Genomic DNA, 25,190 nt, shown 5'->3' with positions numbered 1-25,190 from the left:
TGTGCTCCTCCAGATAGATAAAGAAAGATACATAAATAAATAATTATTCATTTTGAAGCCGGACCAGCGTTGATCATTTCAGCAAGTACTGTACTGGTAATATTATAGTATTACATAGCCTTTTTGATTGCGTCTCCATCTTCTGACACATAGATGCTGCAGTTTCTCTTTTCTTCAGCAGTACTGTGTTGGTACAGTTGGTCTTGTTCAAGTGCACCGGTGTGTATATATATCTATATATATATATATATATATATATATATATATATATATATATATATATATATATATATATATATGACACAAAGCTCCATGACTAAGTTTAAAAGTTGCAGATAAACTGCATGTCTTTTTTCATTTTTATCATTTCTACGAGCAAAAAATAAATAAATACACTGAAAAGCTAAATAAGTCAGTTTTATAAATGTTAGTGGTGGGCGTTATTAAGACCACCATTGTAGATTATTACAATAGACTGTTGTGTTATTTTAAACCCCAGGCAGGGAGTGCAGGCAGGGAGAGCAGTGCAGAGTCAGGGAGGGTTACAGCAGCAGAGGAGCAGCAGATAGACTGTCCAGTGCAGTGGAGATCACAGAGGGGAGGGCTGGAGACAGGCTACCTGACCCTACGCCACCCACACCTGGAGCTGCTAAGGGTCCTGCCCCCATTCCTCTCCTCCACAACCCCCTCTCACCACGGCTCTGCCTCTTCCAGCCCCAAGGTCAAAGTGCAAAGTGTACCCCAAGTGCTGGAGTTCGAGACTGGGGCCACCGCACTCAAAGTAGGTGAATTAAGTTATTAAGTTTCACACAGTAAAAGCATAGCAAAGTGGAATAAAGCATCGTGAAAGCATAGGGAAGCATTGTAAAGCACAGAGAGGTATTGTAAAGCATATTGAAAAACATGGTAAACCATCATAGACTTTCCGGCCATTAAAAAAAAATTAAAAAAAAAATATAATATAAAAATATATATATATATATATATATATATATATATATATATATATTTATAAAACCACTGCCTGGTTATTTTACTGGCCAGTAATGGTTTTAGATGTGATTTACTGTCACAGATTGTTACTGAGAGATTGTGTCTAAACAATTGTCAGAGGTATGGAAATGAGCTGTGTCCCCTACTTAAGATGTCAATTGCATACAACGTCTCTTTACACTGTCACATTGTGGCTACGGGACATGCCTGGAGCAGGTTGTCCGAAATAAAGATGTCAGGTTTAAAAAAAGGACAAATAAACACATATTTATAGTGCTCGGATTATTTTAAATGTATAAATCATTGTGCAGAAATAACATAAGTGCATTCGACGTACACATTACATTAGTCTTTGTAAAAATATAAATCTGCACATTAGGCATATACAGCTGTGGCCAAAAATTTTGCATAACCCTACAGAATTAACACATTTTGCTTTATAAACTACCGCAGCAATCTTTTTACATTATATTAAAATGCGTTGCGCACTACAAAACTGTTCAGTATTAAATGTAGTCAAAACAGCATGTCTGTTTTAACATACCAAACATAGTGCTTACCTTAAACACTAGAAGCCCAGCAGCAGTCATATTGGTGTTTTTTTTTTTTTATGTAATTTTATCCAGTCGTGTAACACACATTTGGGGCTGTGCGTTCATGTACCTTTCTGTCTGTATGTATTAAATATTGTCACAAAGCATGAGCGCGGGAGTGCAGAAATAGAGGAAATATATTACATTATACCTAAAAGCCCCGGGAGCAGTCACTTTGACCGCCACACAGAAAACAATTGTATTTTACGTTATTATTGTTATTTACCAGTCCGCAATGTACTTAGCTGTAATTAGATTAGTCTCTACTCTCTGCCTGAGTGAATGACTGACAGTCTATTGTTTTTCAATCCGCCTTCTTGCCAGCTATGCTGTTTTGGTCAGTCAGTTAGCATCGGGACTAGTGAAAATAAATACCAGAGACCGTGGAGTTTTACTACGCAAGAAAATATGAAGTTGATGTTTTGGATGAGATGGCACAGTATTCCCTGAAAGCTGGCTCCCGGCAGCAGCCTTTTCAGGTGTTTTACAATGTATTGGACAGAATTTACCGAGGAGAGAATATATTTTACAGTTAGCACAGGAACTTCACATAAGCATTTGGAACAGAAGGAGGCTGCCAAGCGTGCACCCAAAGCTAAAGCTGGCAACCCCGCTGAGAGCCGCAAGAGACGCCAATGCCAGGCTGCAATGAAAATAAAACTTCAGACAGCTGTGCCCTGTGCAGAAAAGCGGCATGGAGAAGTGCATTATCTGCATTGATGGTGAACAGCCTTAGACTCAAGGTAAAGGAATACCATTTTGTCGAAAAAAAAGAAAAATAAATAACACCTTTTTTTTATAACTACTTGTGCTATGGGATTCTGTAAAATGTTTTATTCTTAAAGTTTATTTATCTACGTTGTTCACAATTGCTTTTGCACATCTGATAATAAAAAGATTGCTGTTGAAAAGTTATATTGTTTCAGTTTTATAAATATGTATGTTGTAAACCGATGTCTGTTCAGATGTTTATTTACATTTTCTTGTTTTGATTTGTAAAATAAATGTTCATATATATATATATATATATATATATATATATATATATATATATATATATATATATATATATATATATGCTTCGGTTGTTCAGATGTTTATGTAACATACTCAATAAAAAACAAAGTAATTACATCCGACTGTTTCTCCTTTCGTTATACTATTTACAGTGTTTTGAATACAGCTGTCAGAAAGACTGCTGCGGGGCTTCTAGGTATGAATATATCTCCGGTCGTTCTAGTGTAATTTCCGATTTCCTCACTTGTGTTTTCCCATAATTTCTTTGTAAATCAGATGTTTTGATGTTATTGCTATTGTCTGTGACACAGTTTTTGCAGCCTGCTTGCAACACATGAGAAAAACTTGTTACAACACGAGCACTAACAGGAGATTTGGGAGTGGTGTTGGAAGGGGACTTATAATTGCAAATGCTGGGCTATAAAACAGTGGTTTTAGCAGCTCAGAGACGACTTTTGACATGTAGCGGGAGCTTACGACACTCTGTGAAGCAATCGAGACTAGTGCCCGAGATTTGTTCATTTGTCCAAAATTCTCGAAATCCAATATGGCTGCCACACCATGTGACCTATGACCTTTTTCGCTCTGGCTTGGAAGCCTAAAAATCCTAACAGAAAATAGACTTCCCCGCCTTTCTGAATATTGGATTTGTCCAAAATATTCAAACGTCTTCTTCTCTGAAACGGTTATGATTGAAGCGAAACTTTGCATACATAGCCTTGGCGAGGTTTTCTGTTAATTTTGTTAAAAGCAAGTTGCTACATTAAAAAACATGGCCACCATGAGCCAATCAGATTTCAGCTATGGTTAAATTGCACATTTTTGCACATAGTGCAGTATTCACTTAAGGGTCAATGTTGTAGACTTGTGAATCTTCATTAAGTGGTGGTAGAGGCCTTTGGGAAGTTGTGTCAGAGTGAAAACAAAGTCATAGTTTTTTTTTTTTTGGTGAATTGATGAATTGGTGATTTTTTGGGAATATTGGCCAATTTAACAAAATCTTCTTCTCCAAAACCTCTTATGGTTCAGATGTGAAGCTTGGGGCACATACTACACTTATGGCCTATATTTAGATTTGTTCAACACAAGTCTATTGGTCACATGGTTCGGCAGCCATACTGGATTTGTTAAAAATATTCAAACGTCTTTTTCTCTGAAACGGTTATGCCGATTTAAGCGAAACATTGCATACATAGCCTTGGCAAGGTTTTCTATCAAGTTTGTGCAAAGCAACTCGCTACATAAAAAAACATGGCCGCCGTGAGCCAATCAAATTTCAGCTATGGTAAAATTGCACATATTTGCACATATTATCTTGCTAAAGCTCAAATGCAAAGCTTGTTTATAACCCCTTTGAGAGTTTAGACAGTGTCATAGTTACTCTAGAATACACAAATGATCCCATATGTGCTCTATTCAAAAATTAACTTGACTGTAACCTTTGACCTGTCCCTAAGGTCAAATGTAAAACTACCTTATAACTCCTACAGAGTACAGATAGGGTAATAGTTAGTGATGCACCGAATCCAGGATTGGGTTTCGGATTCTGCCCGAATACCTACTTTTTGAGCAGGGTTCAGATTCGGCCGAATACTTATCCGAATCGGAATCCTCCAGCCGTACATCCATGTTAGTGCATATCTCCAGTGTGTGCAGTTCTTCTTTAAATAAGAGACATGAATCCGGTACTGAACGTAACCGTTGTATAGTATTTAATAACAAGAATACGTTTTATGAACTCTGTCGCAGCTCTCAGCTCCCTAAATTACTGTTGGCGCACGCACTAAACACACGCACCTGCTGAATGCAAACATACCCTCGTATGCAACAGAGTAAAGTTATGCAGTAAACCTGCAATATATAGTAACAGCAAACTGTTGTAGACTTTTGTGCTTTGTTGCTTGTCTGTCAAACCTTTCTAGAGATCATACTGAGATAAAATAAATAAATAAATCGGTGCACAGAAATATATATTTTTTATAACTTTACAACTGTCAGATGTGCAAGACGTTGTTGAACAATATACAGCGAAGCTCTGATAAAACCGATATGAAAGTCTTGAATCACGGGAGAATGAAAATAATTCCGTGATTATTTTTTATTATTCATAATAATTGATCTCGAAAGCGGTTCAGCAGCTCGGCGGCAGCTGTCTAGGCAATTCACTAGTAGCAACTGTAATATATTGCGTGTGACCAAATCCCGCGGGGACTGCCCCGTGTAACACCCCTGACAACATCCTGACAACTCAAGCAATGCTATCCAGTCAGCGCACTGGTAGGTGTCACATGACTGTGTCTGCGCCAGTGAAACGTAGGGTAAAATGGACACAACGACAGCAAAATATATAAATGTATTATTGAAAGCTATGAAAGCTACAAACTGGAATTACAAGCTACTGTACTCTGCCCACCAACATTCAAATGTTGTTATCTTGTTGTTACCTTTATTAAATCATTAACGTCATTTCCCAACCCAGGAAAAAAAAAAACCCAAAAAACGAATACGGTCATTATCATCACTGACTCGAATTAAAAAAACAAACAATTAAAAAAAACAAAACGCTTTCTGTATCCCTTATAATGTGTATAAACGTAGCATGTTAACATCGTTTTTTTCATTTCTTTAATGTGATTCGAATGTACCAGTAATTTTATTATAAATGTATGTTGCTTGTAACTTACAGTACCAAGTGCATCAACAGTCTTGGGTCCAAACCGTTAGCCGAGTGTAGATACTATTTATATTCTCGCTATATGGCCTTCGTTATACGATTAAATATTGCTTTAAATATGGGTACTGTGTTCTTCAACAAATAGGATATACCCAGAATACAAATGTCACAAATAGGTACTATACTTGTAATTGTACTTTTGTTCACAATCTCATTGCTAGTATTGTTATTAATGGTAGTAGTGACAAATACTGTAATAATAAAGAAAATCAAAGAAGAAAAACAGCACTAATTATTATTTTTGTAAATAATGCAACATAGTTCTCAAATATTGGACATATCTTAGATTGTATTTTACCTCTCTTTGCATGCCTGCATTGTCTCTTGCTAGATGTGCACCTCCAGATTCTGACAAATACTTTTGGAAAACCAGGAGCAACTTCTGATCTGGATCAAAAAGCTGTAATGCTCTGCGGCTGCCCGCCAGTGTGGATAACTATCAAAAAACTAGTAGAAACAAAGTAAAACACAAGTCTGGGAAAAACACATGGAAATCAGGAAAAAGTATGGAATTTTGATGTTGAAAAAGTGTATGAACCCTGTTATTTACAAAAATAACATAAAAGGCCTTTTTTTCAAAATTAGCACACATAATGCATGATGTAAAAAATAAAAGCAAAACTAATAAAATAAAGATTTTAAAAAATGATATTGTGTAAACAGGTGTAAACTGCTATATGTACATACAAAATTGTAAAAACAAAGTCATTATGTACAAAAATAACATAAAAGGCTTTTTTTTCCCATTAGCCTACTGCATAGCACGACTTCAAAAAATAAAAAAAAAACTATATTAAAATAAACATTTCAAAAGAAAATATAGTGTAACCAGCTGTAAACCATATGTAGGCCTACATACACAATTGTAAAGTCGAAATAATTATAAAAAAAAAGAAAATAACTCAATTCATTGTGTAACGGAAATGTGCATCCAGGGAAACATACTTCAAATTAGCCCCCATGTTAGCACAATCCGCACAGATGTAACGCTTATCAACTTGTCATGTGCATTTACCACATACTGCTCTTTCACACTGGGCATAGATATCAGAAGTTTTATTTTTATTGCATTTAGTTACCTGGCATTGTTTTCTGTTGTGTGTGTGTGTGTTACTTGATGCGCACTGTATCCAGATTGAGATGCGTTTCCCTGCCGCTTTGCAGCTTTCTGATCGAAATGTTTCTGCCAAAGCTCCATGGCTAGTATCATAAGATGATATTTTCCCCGGTGCATTCATTGTACAAAACAAAGGAATTGATGGCTGCCATGTCCAATACATTCTAAAATATAGTAACTGGACACTGGTGATTTTATTTTCACAGAGTACTAGGTTTTGCACAGATGGTGGAAACTGTCTTTGCTTTAGTTATTGTTCCAACCAATTTCATTGGTAACATTCATCCTTTTTCCTAAGCACGGTTACTTCAACCTAAGTACCACATTGTCACCCAGTCTCTGACCAGCTGGGCGAGTTTCATGTTTGCACAGGTAGGGGTAGGGTCCGCTGCCAGCCAAAACTTGATTCCAAATTTGACAGGTTTGTTTGACATGTAGGCTATTGTGTCCAGCGACAGCATGCTTTTGTCTGAAACAGCTTCTTGTCCATGTAAGGTTTTATGTTTAGCTTGAAGCAGGCAATGCTGTTTTCGATGAAGTCGAAAGTTCCTGATGCCAAGGCAAATATATTTGTAGCTGGTCTCAATAAAAAATTATAATAGTAGTATTATAAGACAGCAGACTATATATACAGCTCTCCAAGGAATGGAAAGGATTACAGTAGATATTTGGATAAGACATTTTAGACTTCAAAAGCAATATTCTAATCAAATACTGCTGTAAACTCAGCAGAGGTAGAGATAATAAACTGGCTTGTATACATTTAAAAAAATAGCATATTGTAGGTTATATTGACAATAAAAAGCATGTATTTTAACAAGCCGTCAAAATGACAGCTTTTGGCAGTTCTAGGTAGAAGTGCTTATAGCTTTTATTTTTGCGATTCTGCCTTTCAAACACCGTCAGGGTATTTAATACATGTATTTATAAAAGTCAAGTACAGACTACTGCGGATCTTTAACACACACAGAGTAATTTAAATTTTAAAAGTGAAAACAGTAAAAATGACTACCGTGGCGGGTCTAGCGTTAAACAAAATTACTGGCAGGATAAAGAAGTTGGTAAGTTTTATGAATATGAGCCATAGTATAACCATGGGAAAAGCATGGGTGAAAAACTGCACCACTACAGGGAAAGGGTGATTTAGGAATAGGGAGAGGGTATGAATCTTTAATGATAGGGAGAGGGATTGTGGAGGTACTTTTACAGTCTAAATGTTATTGGATCTAGTGATAGTAAGAGCTCAAGAATATATATGTATATATATTAGCAGATGTAGGAAGTGTGAGAGAGGAGGTTGGCTGTGTCCATGCATTGTGACTCTCTCTCTCTCTCCCCCTCCAGGTGCAGCAGTTACAGCAGGTCCCAGTGCAGCATGTCTACTCAAACCAGGTTCAGTATGTGGAGGCAGGAGACGCCAGCTACACCACCAGCACAATGTGAGAGAATCCCGACAGCCCTCCACAGCTCCACACAGCCCTCCATAGCCCAACACAGCCCCACAGCCCCCCACAGCTCCACACAGCTCCACAACCCCCAACAGCCGCTCACAGCTCCACACAGCACCACACAGCTCCACACGGCCACACAGCCATCCCACAGCACACACAGCTCCACACAGCCGCCACAGCTCCGCACAGCTCCACAGCCCCCCACAGCTCCACACAGCCCCACAGCCCCCCACAGCTCCACACAGCTCCACACGGCTCCACAGCCCCACAGCACTCCACAGCACCACACAGCTCCACAACCCCCAACAGCCGCTCACAGCTCCGCACAGCCCCACAGCCCACCACAGCTCCACACAGCTCCACACAGCTCCACAGCCCACACAGCACCACACAGCTCCACACAGCCCCACAGCCCCACACAGCTCCACACAGCTCCACACAGCCCCACAGCCCCCACAGCCCCACACAGCTCCACACGGCTCCACAGCCCCACAGCACTCCACAGCACCACACAGCTCCACAACCCCCAACAGCCGCTCACAGCTCCGCACAGCCCCACAGCCCACCACAGCTCCACACAGCTCCACACAGCTCCACAGCCCCACAGCACTCCACAGCACCACACAGCTCCACAACCCCCAACAGCCGCTCACAGCTCCGCACAGCTCCACAGACCCCCACAGCTCCGCACAGCTCCACAGCCCCCCACAGCTTCACACAGCTATACAGCCCCCCCACACAACTCTGTCAGATACAAACTAAAAAACACTCAATAGTCTTATTCAATGGCAAATCGATTCAAAATTAAATGACAAACACAATGTTTAGCCCAAAAAAGTCTTTCTTGATATTTATAAAACCTAAAAAAAAATAATATCTTGGCTTGTCTGTTTCACAAAAACAAAATTCTAGAAAGAAAAGCATACATAAGCTCAGCTACTAAGTAATATTGACCTAGACCCTATCCTTAAAGATTATTAATTATTTTTTTACAGATGGTCACCAGCTTTATAACGTGAGCGCCAATGCTGACAATGAGTGTTTATGAATAGTGGAAACCCAGTTCTATAATCTCATTCTTCTCCCTTTCTCTCTCCCCCACTCCCTTTCTCCACAGTCGCTCCAGCAGCTACCCCTACTCTGAGACCCCCCTGTACAGCCAGAGTGCAGGCACCCCCTATTATGAGTCTGGGGGCTCAGGGTCACAGGTCAGCACCCCAGTGACCTCTCAGGATGTACCCAGCGCCAGTGAGGCAGTGCCAATGTATGTGTCCGGGGGGCAGATCGTAGCCAATCCCAGCACAGCAGGGGCGGGGCCAGGGGCGGGGCAGGGAGGTAACACAGCGACGGCAGTGGCAGCAGGAAGCTACGTCATCCAGGGGGGGTATATGCTGGGCAGTGCCAGCCAGAGCTACTCACACACCACCCGGGCATCTCCTGCTACTGTGAGTATCAAAATACACAGCCATACACCCAGAGATACACACACGAAACAAAACACTTATAAAAGTACCATAGTAAAAGCACAACAAAGTGTCATAAAGCACAGTGAAAGCATTGTAAAGCAAAGGTAAGTTGTAAAGCCTAGAGAGGTACGGTAAAGCATATTAAAAAACATGACAAACCAGGTAACTTGTAAATGCAGAGTATAACCATGGGAAAAGTACAGGCAAATGTACTGTGGTAAACATAACACACACACACACACACACACACACACACACGTTTTCATTCCTATATTTGTGGGGACTTCTCACTGACTCTCACTATATGTGTATTTACTATTCCTTACTCCAGTCAGACAAAACTCCACACAGGGTGCAAGTCAACAACAAACTAAAGGCATATTTATTTCTTAAAAATGTGTTATACAAAGTTGGAACGTCCCCACGACGTCATTTTTTCAGGAGTTGTGGGGACATTTTCGCAAATTTTGTCCGCGCATTGATAGTTATATCTGCCCACACACACAAAGACAAAAAACGTTTTGCTTCTTGCTTTGGAATAACACAGTGTTGTTAATGTATGTGTGGATTACAATCTGGTATTATATCAGGGAGTTGTTAGCGGATCGCCCCTTTAGTTTCTGACTGCTTCCCCTCCTGTCAGGTACAGTGGCTGCTGGATAACTATGAGACTGCGGAGGGGGTGAGTCTGCCTCGCAGCACGCTATACTGCCACTACCTGCTGCACTGCCAGGAGCAGAAACTGGAGCCCGTCAATGCAGCATCATTTGGGAAACTCATCCGATCAGTGTTCATGGGGCTGAGGACCAGGAGGCTGGGCACCAGGTACTATACACAGACTTACACATACACTAGAGCAGGTACTGTATACAAAACAACATTCACACACTGAAGCAGGAGCAATACACACATGCTGAAGCAGGTAGTGTAAACAAGTACAACAACACACACACTGAAGTAGTTACTGTAGACAGAACAATAACAACAACTTCCAATTTATTAGAGCCTTTCATGCCATGGAACCTCATCTAAGCGCTTCACAGAATAGTTTAAAACTAGTGCAGACAGAAGGACGGACACAAAACCAGTAACGCTAACAAAAAATAAAACAACAGCAAAACTGAACCCAGACAGTGTACAGCAAAAAAGTTTTGAAATACTGCTGCCTATGAAACAGGAGCCTGTACACACACACACACACAAACTGATCCAGGCTGATTGTGTGTTTCAGAGGGAACTCCAAGTACCATTACTATGGGCTGAGGATCAAAGCCAACTCCCCCCTGCTCAGACTGATTGAGGACCAGCAACACCTGGCCATGAGGCAGCAGCCCTTCTCTCAGAAACAGAGGTGAGACTGCACCGCCTGTCACTCTCTCCCTAACACACTCTCTAAGCAACACCTGACCATGAGGCAGCAGCCCATCTCTCAGAAACAGAGGTGAGACTGCACCTCCTATCACTCTCTACAGCTCCCTAACACACTCTCCAAGCAACACCTGACCATGAGGCAGCAGCCCATCTCTCAGAAAAAGAGGTGAAATCACATCCCTATCACCTCCTGTCACTCTCTAACACACTCTTCAAGCAACACCTGACCATGAGGCAACAGCCCTTCTCTCAGAAATAGTGAGACCGCATCCACCTATCACTTCCCTAGTACTGTCTATCAATCCTTAACACACTCTCCCAGCAACACCTGGCCACGAGGCAGCAACCCTTCACTCAGAAACGGGTGAGACCACACCCCCTATCAATTGCTCTCACATTTTCCACCCTAGCCTCACTGCTCCCTTACTGTCCCCTAGTGCAGTTGCATTCTCTTGCCCCCCTGTCTCCTCCCTGACCCCACTCTCTCTCACCCTCATGCTGTTGCTGGCTCTTGTCCCTACTCTCTCTCTCTCAGGCTGTTGCTGGCTCTTGTCCCCACTGTTGCTGGCTCTTGTCCCCACTCTGTCTCACCCTCATGCTGCTGCTGGCTCTTGTCCCTACTCTCTCTCTCTCTCAGGCTGTTGCTGACTCTTGTCCCCACTCTGTCTCACCCTCATGCTGTTGCTGGCTCTTGTCCCCACTCTGTCTCACCCTCATGCTCTTGCTGGCTCTTGTCCCCACTCTGTCTCACCCTCATGCTGTTGCTGGCTCTTGTGCCCACTCTGTCTCACCCTCATGCTGTTGCTGACTCTTGTCCCCACTCTGTCTCACCCTCATGCTGTTACTGGCTCTTGTCCACAGGCTGAAGCCTGTGCAGAAGGTGGAGGGGATGACGAACGGCATGTCTCTGGGGGGGCAGCAGCAGCAGGGGTCGGGCCTGTCAGACATCAGCGCCCAGGTGCAACAGTACCAGCAGTTCCTGGGTAAGGAGACTGCAAAACCACACTACCATGACTGCAGCAGGGCCAGATGAAGTATAATCCAGAACACCCATACCATAATGATATAGTAAAGCATGTTTACAGCTGTGTCTAGGAGTGAGGGTGAGAAACCAACCACCCACAACTACTGCAAGACTCCCCTTATAAGAGTTTTCCAAAGTAAATGCATAGCAAAGTGTAATAAAGCACAATGAAAGCAGCATCAGCAGTTCTCAAGAGGCTGTTGTAGGCTCTACAGGCTACTACAGTTTAGTCAAGTAATCAAAGTTATGGAGCCCTCAACTTATCCTGTGCCCTGATGTCACCGCACTTAGAACACTGCTGAACAACAATACTAATCACAGTAGCAATTTCTGAATAGGATTTTCATTTTTGTGATTTTATACTAAGCTAAAATGATTGAATTGATGAGTCATATGTAGTCTTTTTTATGTATATAAAATAATTACTTGTATTGCATTATTGAGGAGTTTGGTGATAAAACGAGTGATCAGGAGAAGATTTATCAGTATGCAAGTCTATAAAGAGGTTTGTGAAAAATACAGTGAACAAGGGGTGGGGCTTGGCTGTAGATACAGTACTGAGTGTCCTTTTGCGATTCAATGCCTTTTAAAATATATTTCAAACAGCGCATGTGAAATAAACAGCGCATGTGAAAATAAATTGGACCTGACAAGCTCTGAATAAATGGACTGCAAAGAGTTAAACTCATAGTAAAACCAGGATTGTATCAAACTGCTATGCAATGGATCCTTAATTCCATCCTTGGTATAGACGGTTAGTTAGATTTTATTCTGTCCTGCAGTAGATTCATTCCGCCCCAGATTCTGCCATCAGATTAAGACTTCATGCAACTCAAAGATGAAAAAACTGTTGGGAGGTAGAGAAAACACTAATTAAGTATTTTTGGGGATGGGGAGAAATGCATGAAAACAAGCGTGTCTTGAAGTGAACAATACTGTGGCACACACTATTATTAGCTTATCTCTGGTGTGTAGAGGGTCTGGTATAGAAGGGTAGGGTTTGTATCTGAGTCTGATCTCTCCCTTGCAGATGCCTCCCGTGCTCTACCTGAGTTTACGGAGATCGACCTGCTGGGGAAAGCACTGCCTGATGGGATAGCACTGGAGCACATCAAGGCCTTTCACCTGCTGTACCGCGAGCACTGCGAGGTAGGCTGGCTGTCTGTCTGGGGCACTGTGAGCTAGAGGCGGACTGTGTGCCTGTCTGTCTCACTGTCTGTCTGGGACACTGTGAGCTAGAGGTGGACTGTGTGCCTGTCTGTCTCACTGTCTGTCTGGGACACTGTGAGCTAGAGGTGGACTGTGTGCCTGTCTGTCTCACTGTCTGTCTGGGGCACTGTGAGCTAGAGGTGGACTGTGTGCCTGTCTGTCTCACTGTCTGTCTGGGGCACTGTGAGCTAGAGGTGGACTGTGTGCCTGTCTGTCTCACTATGTGTTTTGGGCACTGCGAGGTACAGATGTCTGTGTGTGTATGTGTGTCACTGTGTTTGTCTCTGTCTGTGTGTGTGCGTAACTGTTGTCTCTGAGGAGCTGTGGGGCACTGTGTCTTTCTGTATGTTAGTAGTTATAATAATAAAGCCCCCCCCCCACCCCTTGCAGGCTATCTTGGATGTGATGATAAACTTGCAGTTCACTCTGGTGGAGACCCTGTGGAAAACATTCTGGAGATTCAGCGAGAGCCAGCCCAGCGACAGCACACCACTCCCAGTGTGAGTATTAACACACACACACACACACACACACACACACACACACACACTGCATACTGCTACACACTCACACTGACACACAGCTAGTGTGAATGTTAACACACTCACAAACACAAACATACTATAACCAAAAGTTCTGCATCCCCTAGAATTTTAGGATTAAAACATTTTAAAATGTATTCTGCATATCAACATAATTTTCATCTTTTATTTAACATCATGTAATAAAAGAAACAACAAAATGATAATGCAAAAGTCTACCGGAAGCCATAATAATAGTACAGTATTTTACATTAGATTTCGAAATGTCACATTTTCAAGTTTTTGTCAGTTTTTCGTTAAGTATATGGAAAACTACAAAGCGGTATGTGATTCATTATGTTACATAACATTATTCAGCAGGTTTAATTTGTCTTTATGAAGTAAAATGTGTTAATTCTAAACGATGATGCAAAACTTTTGGCCATAGCTGTACATGCACAACACACTGCTGCATATTCTCTCTCACACACACACACACTGCACCTTCACTTCACACAGTAACCTGCACACATAGCAACACAAAAATCCACACACACACACACAACTAAACAACAGCCTCACAAACCTGTACAACTGTCAATAACAGTAGTACTAGGTTCATGTTTGAGACCTTAACATGGCTCAACAGTCATGTTAAAGCTGCTTACCTTAACATTTTATCTGTCTTTGTGTCTCTGTCTGTCTGTCTGCCTGTCTGTGACAGTCATGATGAGTCTGAGAAGAGGCTGCCCAAGGGCTGTCTGGTGGTCCTGTGCAAGTACGAGCCGGTGCTGCGCTGGACCAAAGAGTGTGACAACATGCTGTACCAGGGGCTAGTGGAAATCCTGATACCAGATGTGCTGAGACCCATCCCCAGTGAGTGAGACACACTGAGAAACATATACTGAGCTACACTGAGAAACACAGACTGAGACAGACAGAGAAACACAGACTGGAGACACACTGAGAAACACAGACTGAGACACATGGAGAAACACAGACTGGAGACACACTGAGAAACACAGACTGAGACACACTGAGAAACACAGACTGAGATACACTGAGAAACACAGACTGCAGACACACTGAGATACACTGAGAAACAGATTGAGACACACTGAGAAACACAGACTAAAACACACTGCGAAACATAGACTGGAGACACACTGAGAAACACAGACTGGAGACACACTGAGAAACACAGACTGAGACACACTGAGAAACACAGACTGAGACACACTGAGAAACACAGACACACACTGAGAAACACAGACTGAGACACACTGACTGAGACACACTGAGAAACACAGACTGGAGACACACTGAGAAACACAGACTGGAGACACACTGAGAAACACAGACTGAGACACACTGAGAAACACAGACTGGAGACACACTGAGAAACACAGACTGAGAGACACACTGCACAGACTGAAACACAGACTGAGACACATGGAGAAACACAGACTGCAGACACACTGAGATACACTGAGAAACAGATTGAGACACACTGAGAAACACAGACTGAGACACACTGAGAAACACAGACTGGAGACACACTGAGAAACACAGACTGGAGACACACTGCGAAACACAGACTGGAGACACACTGAGAAACACAGACTGGAGACACACTGAGAAACACAGACTGAGACACACTGAGAAACACAGACTGAGACACACTGAGATACACTGAGAAACACAGACTGAGACACACTGAGAAACACAGACTGAGACAGACTGAGAGACACACTGAGAAACACAGACTGAGACACACTGACACAGACTGAGACACACTGAGAAACACAGACTGGGAGACACACTGAGAAACACAGACTGAGACACACTGAGAAACACAGACTGAGACACACTGAGAAACACAGACTGAGACACACTGAGAAACACAGACTGAGACACACTGAGAAACACAGACTGAGACACACTGAGAAACAGAGACTGAGAAACACAGACACACTGAGAAACACAGACTGAGAGACACACTGAGAAACACAGACTGAAACACAGACTGGAGACACACTGAGAAACACAGACTGGAGACACACTGAGAAACACAGACTGAGACACTGAGAAACACAGACTGAGATACACTGAGAAACACAGACTGACTGAGACACACTGAGAAACACAGACTGAGATACACTGAAACACAGACTGAGACACACTGAGAAACACAGACTGAGAGACACACTGAGAAACACAGACTGGAGACACACTGAGAAACACAGACTGGAGACACACTGAGAAACACAGACTGGAGACACACTGAGAAACACAGACTGGAGATACACTGAGAAACACAGACTGAGACACATTGAGAAACACAGACTGAGACACATTGAGACACACAGACTGAGACACATTGAGACACACAGACTGAGACACATTGAGAAACACAGACTGAGACACACTGAGAAACACAGACTGGAGACACACTGAGAAACACAGATTGAGACACACTGAGAAACACAGACTGAGATACACTGAACACACTGAGGTATACAGACAGGTACACTGAGAAACATTGCAAAACACAGACTGAGAAACACTGAGAAACACAGACAACAAAGATTGAGATACACAGAGAAACACAGAAAAACACAGACTGAGATACACTGAGAAACACAGACTGAGATACACTGAGAAACGCAGACAAACACAGCTTGAGATGCACTGAGAAACACAGACAAACATACTGAGATACACTGAGAAACACAGACTGAGATGCACTGAGAAACACTGACTGTGATCCGCTGAGAAACACAGACTGAGATACACTGAGAAACAGTGTCTGAGACACACTGACACAACTTGCTATGAAGTTACTTATACCGGATGTGCTGAGACCCTTCCCCAGTGAGTCAAACTGAGAACCAGTACACTGAGACACGATATACACTGAGACACACACTAAGATACACACATACTGAGACAGACACACACACTCGTAGCCTATTCTAGAAACGGTTAAGGCTCTCTCTCTCTCTCTCTCTCTCTCTCTCTCTCTCTCTCTCTCTCTCTCTCTCTCCAGGTGCCTTAACTCAAGCCATCCGTAACTTTGCCAAGAGTCTGGAGAGCTGGTTGACCAATGCCATGATGAACATCCCAGAGGAGATGGTGCGGGTCAAGGTGAGGGCCGTGGTCAGCAGGGAGTCAGGGCACAGTCTGAGCAGCACCGGTATTCTGGGGGTTGATGTTAGTGTCCAGTGTGACACAAAGTGAGCGCCTTTTTTGTAGCCATGTCTATGAGCAGTGTATATTTTTGTCTGTTTGTGTGTTTTAGGTGACGGCAGCCAGTGAGTTTGCTCTCCATCTGGGCATCTCTGTGTCGCTATGTGTTGTTTAGCTGGAGTAGGGTTTCAGCAGTGTTGGTGTGTTTTAGGTGACGGCAGCCAGTGTGTTTGCTCAGTCACTGTGTGTATGTCTCTCTGTCTCTGGGTATCTGTGTCTCTGTGTGTTGTTTAGGTGGTGTAGGGTTTCAGCAGTGTTGGTGTGTTTTAGGTGACAGCAGCCAGTGCGTTTGCTCAGACCCTGAGGCGCTACACCTCTCTCAATCACCTGGCCCAGGCAGCGCGAGCAGTCCTGCAGAACACAGCCCAGATCAACCAGATGCTGAGCGACCTCAACAGAGTGGACTTTGCCAACGTGCAGGTGAGGGGTCTCAGTGATAATTAGGGGTCTACCTAAATCGTGATTTCACAGAAATCGGGAAATTGAGGGGTGCATAAAAAAAGAAACCTCGTTTAAATGAACAACTGCACAACGCAAGTGATGCAAACTACATGTCTTCCTTCTGTAGATAGGCTTTTTTTATTCCTTCTCTGTCCTGTGTGCATTGCACTTAGGCAAAAAAAAAAAAAAAAAACAAAATTTTATTTCCAAAGTTTTATTTCCCAAAGAAACTGTACAAGCAGATGGAGGTCATTGTTTTGCACATCTTTAATGTTTCTTTGGAGAAAATACGATCGATGGCTATGTAGCTTCTGAATCACACATTAAAGCCAGTAATCTGTGACACCTGCTTGATGTGGGAAATCCGAGAAAACCCAGCGGAGCTAAACCAAGTGTGCGTAAAGTGCCGCGTGATCCAGGATTTGCATAAACTAGTAAGTATGCTAGAAATGGAGCTGGAAGAAGTGAGACAGCAACAGGATCTTGAGGAACTGGCATACCCACAATTCATGGAAGTCTGCATCACCCCTAACAGACTGAAAGCCACCAGGGAGATAGAAGGTCAGAACAGCTGGGTTCAGGTAGGCAGAAGCAGGGAAAAAAAGAAACTTCATCAAACACAACCACCAGAAATCAAAACAACCAACAAATTTGAGTCACTTCAGAATTTTGCTGAGCAGAACCAACAACAAGAGAATGAAAGGAACAACATCCAGGACCCCATTGACAGTGGTGACCAGACAGCAAAAAGAAGGGAGGTCATGATTGTTGGGGACTCCATATTGAGAAACACAGCAAGTTCAATTCGCAGTTTGGACCCCCTTACTACAACAGTGTGCTGCCTTCCGGGAGCCTCGGTCAAGCACATCACTGAGAACGTGGACAGGCTCCTAGAACGAACAGGAGACGACCCGGTAGTAGTCGTCCACATCGGTACAAACAACATTGGAAGAGATAGACCAAAATCCCTGCAAAACAAATTCAGAGAGCTAGGAAGGAAATTAAAAGAGAAAACCAAAACTGTGGTATTTTCTGGTATACTACCGGCACCTTGCAAAGGACCATATGGACAGCTGGAAATAATTAATCAAAACGCATGGCTGAAGACATGGTGCACACGGGAAGGCTTCACCTATCTTGATCATTGGACCACATTCTACAACGAGGACTATCTGTATAGACGGGATGGACTGCATTTAAATAACAAGGGAACCAGTCTACTCGGAGAAAAGATCCTCGAGCAGGTTCAGAAGCATTTAAACTAGAAAGGAAGGGGGGAGAAATCAACAAAAAAACAGAAGGGAGACCACATCAAAACAAGAACAACAACTCAGGTAAGACAACCATTAAATGTATTTATCTAAATGCTAGAAGTATCAGAAACAAAATTCTAGAACTTGAAGCTACTGCACTAACAGGTAACTATGATGTGATAGGTGTTACAGAAACGTGGTTGTCTGAGAGTGATGGGGACGAATATAATATTTGTGGGTATACACTGTATAGGAAAGACAGGCAGGACAGAAGAGGAGGAGGGGTAGCGCTATACATAAGAAACAGTCTTGAAGCCCAGGTGTTAAACCTGGACAAAGAAAATAAAACCGAATCAATATGGGTCAGAATAACAGACAAAAATTCAAAGGGCATAATAATAGGAGCATGCTATAGACCGCCAGATTCAGACGGTGAGCACAATAATCTGTTATACAATGACATTAGAAATGCGTGTAGCAAAGGAGAAGCCATACTAATGGGGGATTTCAACTTCCCCCAAATAAAATGGGAAAACCCGGTGGGTAGCACGAAGGATGAAATAGAAATGGTGGAAATGACAAATGACTGCTTCCTAACACAATTTGTCAAGGCACCGACTAGAGGGGAGGCATGCCTTGATTTAGTCTTTTCAAATAACGAAGACAGAATAACTAAAACAGAGGTCAGAGAACCACTGGCAAACTCAGACCACAACATGGTCTCATTTGAAGTGTTTTTTAAAACCCCAAAAGTAAAGACTAAAGCTAAGGTTTACAATTTTAGAAAAGCAAACTATGAAGGTATGAAACAGAGACTAACAGAAGTAGATTGGAGTAAAATAGAGAAAACACCCACAGAAGAAGGATGGTTGTTCTTCAAAAATGTAGTACTAGAGGCGCAAAACAATTATATCCCTAAAGTAGACAAATCTAAATGTAAAACTAAATTGCCAAAATGGTTTAATAGATCAATTAAAAAAAATATTCAGCGAAAAAAGGCACTTTACAGAGCATTAAAAAAGGACCAAAAAGAAAGTACGCAGAAAGAGTACACAGAACTGCAAACGCAAGTCAAAAAGGAAGTTAGAAAGGCCAAGAGAGAAATAGAAATGAACATTGCTAAGGGAGCTAAAACCAATTCCAAAATGTTTTTCCAATATTACAACAGCAAGAGAACATTCAAAGAGGAGATTAAATGTTTAAGAGATACAAATGGCAAAATCGTAGATGAAGAAAAAAAAATAGCAAATATATTAAATGATTACTTTTCACAAGTTTTTACAAAGGAAGATACTGACAACATGCCCCACATGTCATCCAGTTCCTATCCAGTTTTAAATAACTTTAGCATAACTGAGGCAGAAGTGTTAAAGGGACTAGGAGCTCTTAAAATAAACAAATCCCCTGGGCCGGATGAGATCCTCCCAGTAGTACTCAAAGAAATGAAAGAAGTTATTTACAAACCGCTAACCAAGATCATGCAGCAGTCTCTTGACACAGGGGTGGTACCGACAGACTGGAAAATTGCAAACGTAATACCGATCCACAAAAAGGGAAACAAAACTGAACCAGGTAACTACAGACCAGTAAGCCTGACTTCTATTATATGCAAACTTATGGAAACTATAATAAGATCCAAAATGGAAAATTACCTATATGGTAACAGGGTCCTGGGAGACAGTCAACATGGTTTTAGGAAAGGGAGATCGTGTCTAACTAACTTGCTTGATTTTTTTGAGGATGCAACATCGATAATGGATAATTGCAAAGCATATGACATGGTTTATTTAGATTTCCAGAAAGCTTTTGACAAAGTCCCGCACAAAAGATTAATTCTCAAACTGAACGCAGTTGGGATTCAAGGAAACACATGTACATGGATTAGGGAGTGGTTAACATGTAGAAAACAGAAAGTACTGATTAGAGGAAAAACCTCAGAATGGAGTGTGGTAACCAGCGGTGTACCACAGGGATCAGTATTAGGTCCTCTGCTATTCCTAATCTACATTAATGATTTAGATTCTGGTATAGTAAGCAAACTTGTTAAATTTGCAGACGACACAAAAGTAGGAGGAGTGGCAAACACTGTTGCAGCAGCAAAGGTCATTCAAAATGATCTAGACAAGATTCAGAACTGGGCAGACACATGGCAAATGACATTTAATAGAGAAAAGTGTAAGGTACTGCACGCAGGAAATAAAAATGTACATTATAAATATCATATGGGAGATACTGAAATTGGAGAAGGAATCTATGAAAAAGACCTAGGAGTTTTTGTTGACTCAGAAATGTCTTCATCTAGGCAATGTGGGGAAGCTATAAAAAAGGCTAACAAGATGCTTGGATACATTGTGAAAAGTGTTGAATTTAAATCAAGGGAAGTAATGTTAAAACTGTACAATGCACTAGTAAGACCTCATCTTGAATATTGTGTTCAGTTCTGGTCACCTCGCTATAAAAAAGATATTGCTGCTCTAGAAAGAGTGCAAAGAAGAGCGACCAGAATTATTCCGGGCTTAAAAGGCATGTCATATGCAGACAGGCTAAAAGAATTGAATCTGTTCAGTCTTGAACAAAGAAGACTACGTGGCGACCTAATTCAAGCATTCAGAATTCTAAAAGGTATTGACAGTGTCGACCCAAGGGACTTTTTCAGCCTGAAAAAAGAAACAAGGACCAGGGGTCACAAATGGAGGTTAGACAAAGGGGCACTTTTTTACACAGAGAATTGTGAGGGTCTGGAATCAACTCCCCAGTAATGTTGTTGAAGCTGACACCCTGGGATCCTTCAAGAAGCTGCTTGATGAGATTTTGGGATCAATAAGCTACTAACAACCAAACGAGCAAGATGGGCCGAATGGCCTCCTCTCGTTTGTAAACTTTCTTATGTTTCTTATGTTCTTAAATGGAAAGCTACTACAGAGGCTGCTGAACAGAATGTAAAATAAACAGCTTTTAGAAAGCAAACTGGAAAGTCGGCGCAGACAAAAAGTAATCCTGTCGGTTGTAGCCAAGTTAAATCAGATACTACAGGTACGATCCAGCACAGCCACCTCACTTCAAACAACCTGCTGCTGACTTTTTAAATGCAGTTAGAATTTTAGACCCGAATAGCCACGTTTTCTTTGTTTTGACTCGATACTAATAAAATTAATTATTGGATGGGACAAGTAACATGTCAGCGAACGAGCTGCATATACTGCCTTTATTAAACTATGCCAGAAGTCCTTGGGTAACCGGGCTGTTTCTAATCAATTTCCACATCTGTTTAATTTGGCAAAGCTTTGCCTTACTCTTCCAGCTAATTCAGTGCATGCAGAACGTGCAGTCTCAATGTGGGGGCAGGTCCACACCAGACAGAGAATGTCGACAACAACTGCTGGGGGATGTTGATGCTTGCCTTAACAAATGACGGCACTCTGTTTTAGCAAGGAAGCAAATATATATATTTTTATAGGTTTTTATGCATCAGGTATGGTGCCGCAACTTATTTAGCATGCAATTTGGTCCCTCCCAAATTAATAATATATCAGGCAGCAGGCATTTGCTAATTAGCCCCGTCTGCATTTTATGACAATATGAAGCAACTAGCCATCCACTGGTCACATCTCTCAAGAGCGGTAGAGCAAATCTTTTGTGTAACAGCGAGTGAAAAAACACAATTTACTTTTTTAATTAATGATGATGTAGCAATCTAAAGAACTTAAAATAACTTATAGTCGGTGTATTTATTGCATATCATAATAATTTGCTTCCTTTCTATTGTCATCAGACTAAAACATTTTAGATGTACAAAAAGCCAAGTAAGATATATACTAAACACAAAAATACTACATTTTACTTGATGGTAAGAGCTGACAATTCTGAAAAAGATGGGAAATTGTCAGGTAAGGCCGCCACTGCGCCCTTACCCGACCCATGTCCTGACAAGGCTTTCCAGCACACACTGCTTAACTGGTACAGTTGGTGGGTTCACTTCAGACAATATGTGTAATCACCACTGGGCAAGTAAGGTGAGGTCTAAAACCAGAACAGCCATGATTGTTTTCATGTTGTCATAGAATTATATGTGATTATATAAAGAGCAACACAGCTGTCATCATGAGACCACACAGAGAGCAACACAGCTGTCATCACGAGACCACACAGAGAGCAACACAGCTGTCATCATGAGATAACACAGAGAGCAACACAGCTGTCATCATGAGACAACACAGAGAGCAACACAGCTGTCATCATGAGATAATACAGAGAGCAACACAGCTGTCATCATGAGACCACACAGAGAGCAACACAGCTGTCATCACGAGACCACACAGAGAGCAACACAGCTGTCATCACGAGACCACACAGAGAGCAACACAGCTGTCATCATGAGACCACACAGAGAGCAACACAGCTGTCATCATGAGACCACACAGAGAGCAACACAGCTGTCATCACGAGACCACACAGAGAGCAACACAGCTGTCATCATGAGACCACACAGAGAGCAACACAGCTGTCATCATGAGACAACACAGAGAGCAACACAGCTGTCATCATGAGACCACACAGAGAGCAACACAGCTGTCATCAGAGAGAGCAACACAGCTGTCATCAAGAGACCACACAGAGAGCAACACAGCTGTCATCACGAGACCACACAGAGAGCAACACAGCTGTCATCACGAGACCACACAGAGAGCAACACAGCTGTCATCACGAGACCACACAGAGAGCAACACATCTGTCATCACGAGACCACACAGAGAGCAACACAGCTGTCATCATGAGACCACACAGAGAGCAACACAGCTGTCATCATGAGACCACACAGAGAGCAACACAGCTGTCATCACGAGACCACACAGAGAGCAACACAGCTGTCATCACGAGAGAGAGCAACACAGCTGTCATCACGAGACCACACAGAGAGCAACACAGCTGTCATCATGAGAGAGAGCAACACAGCTGTCATCATGAGACCACACAGAGAGCAACACAGCTGTCATCACGAGACCACACAGAGAGCAACACAGCTGTCATCACGAGACCACACAGAGAGCAACACAGCTGTCATCATGAGACCACACAGAGAGCAACACAGCTGTCATCACGAGAGAGAGCAACACAGCTGTCATCACGAGACCACACAGAGAGCAACACATCTGTCATCACGAGACCACACAGAGAGAGTCATCACGAGATAACACAGAGAGCAACACATCTGTCATCACGAGACCACAAAGAGAGCAACACAGCAGTCATCATGAGACACAGAGAGCAACACAGCTGTCATCACGAGACCACACAGAGAGCAACACAGCTGTCATCATGAGACCACACAGAGAGCAACACAGCTGTCATCATGAGACCACACAGAGAGCAACACAGCTGTCATCATGAGACCACACAGAGAGCAACACAGCTGTCATCACAGACACACAGAGAGCAACACAGCTGTCATCACGAGACCACACAGAGAGCAACACATCTGTCATCACGAGACCACACAGAGAGCAACACAGCAGTCATCATGAGACAACACAGAGAGCAACACAGCTGTCATCATGAGACCACACAGAGAGCAACACAGCTGTCATCACGAGACCACACAGAGAGCAACACAGCTGTCATCACGAGACAACACAGAGAGCAACACAGCTGTCATCACGAGACCACACAGAGAGCAACACAGCTGTCATCATGAGACCACACAGAGAGCAACACAGCTGTCATCACGAGACCACACAGAGAGCAACACAGCTGTCATCACGAGACCACACAGAGAGCAACACAGCTGTCATCATGAGACCACACAGAGAGCAACACAGCTGTTATCACGAGACCACACAGAGAGCTGAGCACAGAGAGGCATCGAAACCAGGGAATTAAACCTCCCCACCGGTGGTAACATATAAAATGCAGAGGCGCTGTGTTGCATTTATGGATGAACTGAAAAAACATAAACTTACCTTTATTATTCTATGGACAAATAATGATAAACACTATAATACAATGTACCGTTTTGGTTTCATTGTGGTAAAAATAAGGACATTATAATAAGGGGGTAATGGCAATTGAACCATGTTCAAGTTACAGTAAATCATTTTTTTTTTTAAATCTGAAAGAAAAACAATTGTAAATAAGTGTCTTAAACATTCCTAAACTACTGACCTGACATTATTTTTGCAGATTGTGCAAGGCCTACTTTTTTCTTTTCTATTGCACACAGTAGAAATCCACAGGTCAATTGCAGCGTACCAGTGATTTAGTCCACATGAAGTGGACTACAATGCAGACTAGAAAATCCTGCATATCTGTACTAACTTAGTGTAAAAACTGGTGTATAAGTCACATCAGTGTGTAAGTCGCAATTTTAGGAAAAAGCTTATAGTCACACTGGTGTATAAGTCAGTCCCCCCTTTTTAGGACGCCTAAAAAACCTAGAAAATAGACTTATACAAACTTTTTTTTACAGTAATCGTGATTGCAGTGTTCCAAACAGATGATGCTGGTAATTGGTTTAACTCAGTGGTTCCCAACCTTTTTCAATGTAGGGACCACCTTGGTGTTTGGATTTTCCCATGGACCACTTGCCACGCATTTTTTCACAACAGCATTTTGAAACTAATTTGTATGTGTATACGTATAAGCAGGGGTGAAATTCAAACCTATTGTATGCAAATTCCCAATCTGAGCATTCCTTAAACTGGCTTTGGATGATGCTTCCAGAGTCTTTGCATTAACTCCGCTGAGAGCCTTTATT

General features: G+C 42.2%; 1 protein-coding gene across 6 annotated transcripts in view; it reads left to right on the top strand.

Annotated features, from left to right (window-relative positions):
* Positions 1 to 25,190, top strand: part of LOC121304548 (MHC class II regulatory factor RFX1-like) — a 175,286-nt gene that overhangs the window by 124,412 nt on the left and 25,684 nt on the right. For 5 of the 6 annotated variants that reach the window (XM_041235728.1, XM_041235727.1, XM_041235730.1 and 2 more), the window contains 10 exons: positions 7,799 to 7,893; positions 9,023 to 9,350; positions 10,015 to 10,196; positions 10,603 to 10,722; positions 11,604 to 11,725; positions 12,797 to 12,915; positions 13,366 to 13,475; positions 14,221 to 14,372; positions 16,546 to 16,643; positions 17,016 to 17,165. In XM_041235728.1, coding sequence (XP_041091662.1) covers positions 7,799 to 7,893; positions 9,023 to 9,350; positions 10,015 to 10,196; positions 10,603 to 10,722; positions 11,604 to 11,725; positions 12,797 to 12,915; positions 13,366 to 13,475; positions 14,221 to 14,372; positions 16,546 to 16,643; positions 17,016 to 17,165 — 1,476 coding nt within the window. The remainder of the gene's footprint in view (positions 1 to 7,798; positions 7,894 to 9,022; positions 9,351 to 10,014; positions 10,197 to 10,602; positions 10,723 to 11,603; positions 11,726 to 12,796; positions 12,916 to 13,365; positions 13,476 to 14,220; positions 14,373 to 16,545; positions 16,644 to 17,015; positions 17,166 to 25,190) is intronic. The other variant, XM_041235729.1, reaches the window with a different exon arrangement.

Source organism: Polyodon spathula, chromosome 38, assembly GCF_017654505.1.
Source record: "Polyodon spathula isolate WHYD16114869_AA chromosome 38, ASM1765450v1, whole genome shotgun sequence".
In the NCBI taxonomy this organism is placed as follows: Eukaryota; Metazoa; Chordata; class Actinopteri; order Acipenseriformes; family Polyodontidae; genus Polyodon; species Polyodon spathula.
The sequence above is the reverse complement of the archived record's forward strand: the minus strand, read 5'-3'. Positions and strand labels throughout refer to the sequence as shown.